General features: G+C 41.3%; 1 protein-coding gene across 1 annotated transcript; it reads left to right on the forward strand.

Moving 5' to 3' along the window:
* The first annotated feature begins 4,015 nt into the window (after positions 1–4,015).
* Positions 4,016–6,401, forward strand: LOC149838123 (putative aquaporin PIP2-1). The gene is made up of 4 exons (XM_090006390.1): positions 4,016–4,413; positions 4,504–4,799; positions 5,617–5,757; positions 5,911–6,401. Exons 1-4 carry the CDS (start codon positions 4,110–4,112, stop codon positions 6,028–6,030), a joined length of 861 nt encoding a protein of 286 aa, XP_089862516.1. The 5' UTR covers positions 4,016–4,109; the 3' UTR covers positions 6,031–6,401.
* The last annotated feature ends 248 nt before the right edge of the window (positions 6,402–6,649 follow it).

Below are 6,649 nucleotides of genomic sequence, written 5' to 3' on the forward strand. Positions count from 1 at the left end.
CCCAAGATAAGGATACCTCCAGCATGATTGACCGCAGGCTTAAAGAAATAGTCAGCTCCCCGCCAAATGCTAGAGGTGACTACGAGCGAGATGACCTCCATTTTAGTTTCACATAAAGCAAGTAGGTCAGGCTTCTTCTCTCTAACCCAATTAGCTAGAAACAGGCGTTTCGTTAAGCCCCTAATGTTCCAACAAATAGTCTTCATGACACAAAATATGGAAAAACCTGAGGCTGGTGGTACCGAGATGACCTTCTTGGGGACCTAGCATCGATAGCCGAAACAATTGACAAAGGCCTCCTTCTTCTTCGCTGACCATTTATGATTTGCCGAACACCGTTGACACTAACAGACGACCTCGAGTGACCATTAAGAACGCTCAACTGCTCGCCGTCTACTCCACCAGAGTGGCAGAAGGAGTCCCCAATAATAGCAAAGATAGCTGAAATCCTAGAATCCATATCAACAGCTATAGCTTGCAGCTGTGAAGAGGAGAGAGAGATATCTAGCAACTTAGCTGCGTCGATAACCTCGACACCCAGGGGCTGTACACTGAGACACTGCTGAAGCAAAGGCATAAACAGGTGGCTACCCTGACCCCATGCTGGACTACCGGATGAGACATCGTTTGGAGAAAGACCAAAAGATTTGGCAGATGAAAAAACCTCAGAGACATAATGTGATACATGAAGAGGACACAAAAACCGAGAAACCAAGCACCATGCATCTGATTACTAGGTTGGTTCTAGCATTAAATGCGATAAGATTGATAACCAAATAATCAGAGCATCTGGAGGGAAAAATAATAAAAGACGATGGCAAAATCCTCTTTTTCCCACCATGCGCAAGCGTACCTAACCATGCCTCCAAGCTGAAACTAGAAGGGGTACAAATAGAAGCAGACACCGGACCCCAAGCATGAGAAATAATGAGCAACTGAACTTCAGTAGAGAAAACATTGCTAGCAGAGCCAAATTTTTGTGGGATCACCTTTGGCAGAACTTTCGATGGTGAGGATGGCAAATTTGCCATATGCTCCCCACGAGCATGCCTACCTAGCCGCGCCGCCATTTCATCTCGAGAATCGACACAAAAAGAATCAGACGTCGAGTTCCATGCAGGATAAATAATGAGCGGCCGATCTCCAGGATAGGAAACATTGATGGCAGAGCTAGATTTTTTGGGGCCCACCCCTGGCAGAACTTGCAATGACTAAGAGATGCCATCATACGCTGAAGATGGGGCTAACATAATCGAAACAGCTAACGAAAATGAAAGCCCGAAGTGTTTCGACCGGACCAGGACCCAAATAGACCCAATCTTGACCGCATGGAAAGAATTCGCCGACTTTTGAAGATTGCCAATCTGCACCCATGGCGAGAAGGATAATTTTTAGGGAGGTCGTTCAGGATTCTGACTTGCATGATGACAGCCCAACTCAGAAAAATCTTGAGTGACTAGATTCTGCCCCGACGAATGAAGATGAGAATGGCTAGATCGCCTTCGCTTCCAGACTGGGTGACAATGAGAGAGAAAAGATGAGCCACACTTATGACAATCAAATCGTTTTTGAAAGTTCAGAGAGAAACAAGCAGCACACCACCAATCCTCCGGCCTGACATGACTCAACTGAGATCTAGAGCGAACAACGTGGAAGGAGCTTATGCCCCCCCTATTTGCCCCATTTCTAATTGTTTTGTGTTTTCTCTCCCTACTCTCCTTCATCTCCATCTTGCTTTTTCTTTCTTCTTCTCCTTTATTATGGTTTTTCTCTTATGCAACAAAGAGGTGAACCAACGTTCGTTGGTGGAGCGGGTTGATCATCTAGACGCAACCACCACACAAAGCGAACGGTCGGTTCGCTTGAAGGTATCACTTTTTTAGGTCTAGAGAAGTATTTTTCCAAAAAAGTAGGGGTTCTATTCTCTACACGTAAATCAAAACTCATAAACACGAGTTTATTTTGATTTCTAATAAAATAAACCATGTATCAAACTCCTCATGTATGGGATTGGTGTTGGATTTATCAAAATCAAAATAAAAAGGGTTTTTAAAAGAAAACCCCTCTCAAAAATCATTTTTGTAAAAAAAATATTTTTTATTGAATTCAAATTATCATGTTGTAAAAAAAAAAAACTTTCATAAAATCTAATTCAGATTAATGAAGAGGGGTGGTCTGACTTTTTTAGAGAAAAATTTGTTCATCCTCTCGAGGGAATGTTCTACTTGAAAAGAAAATGAATAAATTGATGCATGTTATGTATTATGAGATTTTGGAAACAAAAATCGTATATTAATTAAAGTGAGGTAAAAATATATTATTTTCTTCCATAAATCTTATTTAGAATTTCTGATATCATGTTCATATGCATGTGGTATGTTGTTTATCATGTTTTATTATTTTTGTCATGAAAAACTGATGCATTGGGATAACGGTGTTGGAAGCCCTATCTCGATACGTTCGTCTCTCATCTGTAGACTGGTGAAAGGTGCCCGGCTAGGCCAAAGCCACAATTGTATAAAAACACTGTCTGCGTCATGGTCTTGATTTAGGTTTAAGTCTGTGTTAGTACTCATAAGGCTAAAAACTAAAACCTAATGTAATTGCGCATTTAGTTAAGCATGATATACATAATCTAAAAAGAAAACCTAATTAAAGATAAAAAGTCACTCACGAATATTGCTCAAATTATGCAATCGTAAGTGCATGCATTTTTAACTGCTCATGTATATTTAAACATTTTTAAAGTCCTTTAAAGAATTGCATGTATGTATTCTTAGCGCGATTAATTAATGTTTGGATGTGTTAATATCAAATTAATCTTTTACATGCATGTTTTAATTTATGTGTATTGAATAGCTCTGCTGTACTGATGACTTAATTGTTTGACCCTATTATTATTTAATGTTTTAAAGTAGTGAATGAATAACTATGCAATGGGAGGAGGTTGCGACGGGGACCGAGCTAGACCTTTTCATTTTTGGACTTTGTTTTAGATTGCAAACATTCATAAGTGCTCAAAGACTTTGATATTTATTTAATGTGAAAAGACTCTGTTATTATTAATTCAAAGTTGTATTGAACATTTAATTATTTGTGGATGTTCAATTTTAAATTTGAAGTATATTTGAAAAGGATGTGATCGATATGTAATATGTCAAAGCTTTTATCTCATTCAGATTTCTGCTGCAATTTATAAAATCATTTAAAACTTTTTTTACATGATTTTCGAGATAAAAATTTTGGAGTGTTACATGGGTTGCTGCAACACCCCTTCCATAGTTTCCACTACTGCAGAAATAGAATCAAACCCAACACGAGAATCATTATAGTTTGAGTAGGGCTGGTAAACAAACATACTCGGCTAGTCACAAACTCGTTTGTAATCAGTTCGTATAGTTGTGAGCCAAGCTACGAGCAACTCGTTTAGCTTAAACGAGTGGAGTCCGAATTCACAAGGTGTTCAACTCGGCTTGGATTGAGAGGGCTGTATATATAATATATAGATTTTTATGAATAATATATATTTTTTGTAATAAAAAAAAACAATGCATAAAATATATAGAAAAAAAGGATGAATGAAAAATATATAGGAGACTATTGAGTGTAATATATAAAAAGTCATATATATATTTAAGATAATATATAAATATTATTTATAAATAACATGAAATATTTTACTAGAACTAGCTCGTGTTGGGCTTATCCAAATTCGGGGATGCACACGAATACGAGCCGAGCCACCAGCTCAAACTTAAACAAGCCGAGCCCGAACATGCCCTGTTCGGTTGGTTCGGCTCGTTTACCACCCCTAGCTTTGAGTGACAAGGGTAAAAAAGAAAGGGTGAGGTAATAAAAAAGCAGACGAGATTATCCGCTTTGTAAGGGCCCCACAGTGGAGCCCATCAAAGCTGGAAATAATTCCCATTAATCGGTTCGGACGGCGATTTTAAGCAAAAAAATAAATCGTGGTCGCATTCGTATGCGGATAAATAGGATCACCCTTGTACGTGGAGACAGATACAGAAAAAAGATTTTTTTGCTTTCCTCCTCCCTCTTCTTCTTTCTTCTTCTCTCTGTGAGGTTGATTCATTTCAGTGTGGGGGGTTATGGGGAAGGACGTGGAGGTGACGGAGAACGTCGGCAAGTTCACGGCGAAGGACTACACTGACCCTCCGCCGGCGCCGCTCATCGACGCCGAGGAGCTGACCAAGTGGTCCTTCTACAGGGCGGTCATCGCAGAGTTCGTAGCGACGCTGCTCTTCCTGTACATCACCGTGGCTACCGTCATCGGGTACAAACACCAGTCGAAAACCTTGACCGACCCCTGCGCCGGAGTGGGCGTGCTGGGCATCGCCTGGGCTTTCGGAGGGATGATCTTCATCCTCGTTTACTGCACCGCCGGCATCTCAGGTGCCGGCAATCACTGAATATGCTTTCCTCACTTTCTTGTCGATGTTTTGATTAAGAGTCACTGACTGGTTATTGGTTGTGGCGGTTTAGGGGGTCACATTAACCCGGCGGTGACGTTCGGGCTGTTTCTGGCAAGGAAGGTGTCCTTGGTGAGGGCGGTTTTCTACATAGTGGCTCAGTGCCTCGGTGCAATCTGTGGGGTTGGGCTGGTGAAAGGCTTCCAGAAGGCGTACTACGACCTCTACGGAGGAGGCGCCAACTCCCTCGCCCCCGGCGTCTCTAAGGGCGTCGGCCTGGCAGCCGAGATCATTGGCACCTTCGTCCTTGTCTACACCGTCTTCTCTGCCACCGACCCCAAGAGGAGCGCCAGGGACTCCCACGTTCCGGTAAGCCCAACACACACATACACCGTCCTTCCTCTGTGTTGCTTGCCTGTGGTGTTTTGGTTCTTGGCCGACCACGTTTGGAAGCAAGAAAAATTTTCATAGAAGAAGAAAATTTTGCTTATGACATGTTTTGATATGATTTTTTCAAACGATTTTTTTTTTTGCTTGTTGTAGTGTGAGAACAACGGAGTTGAAAAATACGAGAAATATGAGTGAGACGTGACCTGAAAATATGGTGGTGGGTAGGAGGAAGACGAAGATGGAGAAACTTCTTGTGCAGCTCATGAAATGAGATGTATTGTGGGGCTTTTTAAAAAAAAAAATCTTTCAAAAATTTTCTCGCGTTTGGAACAGTTGAAAAAGATAAAGTTTTCTTTCCTACATTCACTTTTCCTACTTCCTTCTCGCTTTCAAAAGTGAGTTACCCTCTTCATGTAAATCTAAATTCTTCTTCCTGTATATTCATTATTGACAAATATTGTGGCTTTCTTCCCTTAGTGTTGGACCGTTGGTGGGCTTGAAATCAGAACCGGTTTTTCTGCAGCTTTGGCTTCTTACTTTTTATTTTTCTACAGTATTTATCGGAACGTATAACATGGGATTCCGTCTGGTCTGGTTGTTAATACGTAGCTTTCTTGTCTTTACTTTTTTACTGTTGTCGTTTGTCATTACGCTTTACAAATCAGAGAAGATAGCCCTCTCTCTCTCTCTCTTGTTTTTTGAAGACAATCCGATATGTTCTGAACTTAATTTCGATGATGGTTAAACCACTTGTAGATAATTGTGTTTATGGTCTTTTGCTGTTAATTTGCAACAGGTGCTCGCACCACTGCCCATTGGGTTCGCCGTGTTCATGGTCCACCTCGCCACCATTCCCCTTACAGGAACCGGTATCAACCCCGCCCGTAGCTTCGGCGCTGCAGTCATCTTCAACCACCACTCGACCTGGCACAACCATGTAAGTGAAGCCAACCTGCTGCTTTATTTACAGCCAAATTAAGTATCTTTCATTTTGTCTGAAATGCTGCGTCTGCTAGACTCTGACAACTGCAACAATTGGACATTCCTCAAAATTAAATTCTCCGTTGTCTTTTCTTTTCTGGAATTGCAGTGGATCTTCTGGTTGGGACCCTTCATAGGAGCTGCCATTGCTGCTGCATACCACAAGTACATCCTCAGAGCCGCTGCCATCAAGGCCTTGAGCTCATTCAGGAGCAACCCCAACGTCTAGCTGAGATATCTATCTCCTATTCTACTGTCTCTTTGTGCATTTCTCTCTCCTCCTTTCTCTGTGTTCTTTTTTTCTTTTTGGGCTCCCTTTTGTCTGGTGGTGGTTGAATGGGATAGTGGGATAGGGATAAATAATTGAGAGAGACCGTCTGTGTGGAATAGTGAGTGTGCAAAAGGGGTCGTTAGTGCTTGTTTCCATCAAATTCTTGCAGATGAACCTCCGGAAAACTGTATAGATGACCTTGTGTTTTTATATATGCTTTTCGTCTGTGGAGAACCTCATGAATGTTGTCTTCTTTGTCTTGATTTTATTCACCTGTAATTCTTGTCAATTAATTTAATAGGGAGTGCTTTTGTCCTTTTGGGCTTAAATTCTATTGATGTTTGCTTGCTTTGAGAATAATGTTTTTTATTCACAATATACTAAAACAAGGGGAAAAAAGGAGGGGTTTGTGTACGGCGGGTTTGGAATTGGTGGTGGGTGGAGGGAAGATGCTTTTCAGAGCTTATCCATGTGCGAGGAGGGGACTAAATAAATAATGGGGGTTGGTAGAGTAAATGATTTGATTCATAGACGCATGCTTTCTTGCGACTGTGGGAGAACATGGGAGGGTGGGTGT

This window comes from Nuphar pumila, chromosome 5 (assembly GCF_984573655.1).
Source record: "Nuphar pumila chromosome 5, dmNupPumi1.hap1.1, whole genome shotgun sequence".
NCBI lineage: Eukaryota > Viridiplantae > Streptophyta > Magnoliopsida > Nymphaeales > Nymphaeaceae > Nuphar > Nuphar pumila.

Excerpts from the sequence above, each read along its gene's own strand:
- LOC149838123 (XM_090006390.1), top strand. The coding sequence starts at position 4,110 with ATGGGGAAGGACGTGGAGGTGACGGAGAACGTCGGCAAGTTCACGGCG. Across the intron at positions 4,414-4,503 it reads CTGCACCGCCGGCATCTCAG|GGGGTCACATTAACCCGGCG; the intron begins GTGCCGGCAATC and ends GTGGCGGTTTAG. Across the intron at positions 4,800-5,616 it reads CCAGGGACTCCCACGTTCCG|GTGCTCGCACCACTGCCCAT; the intron begins GTAAGCCCAACA and ends AATTTGCAACAG.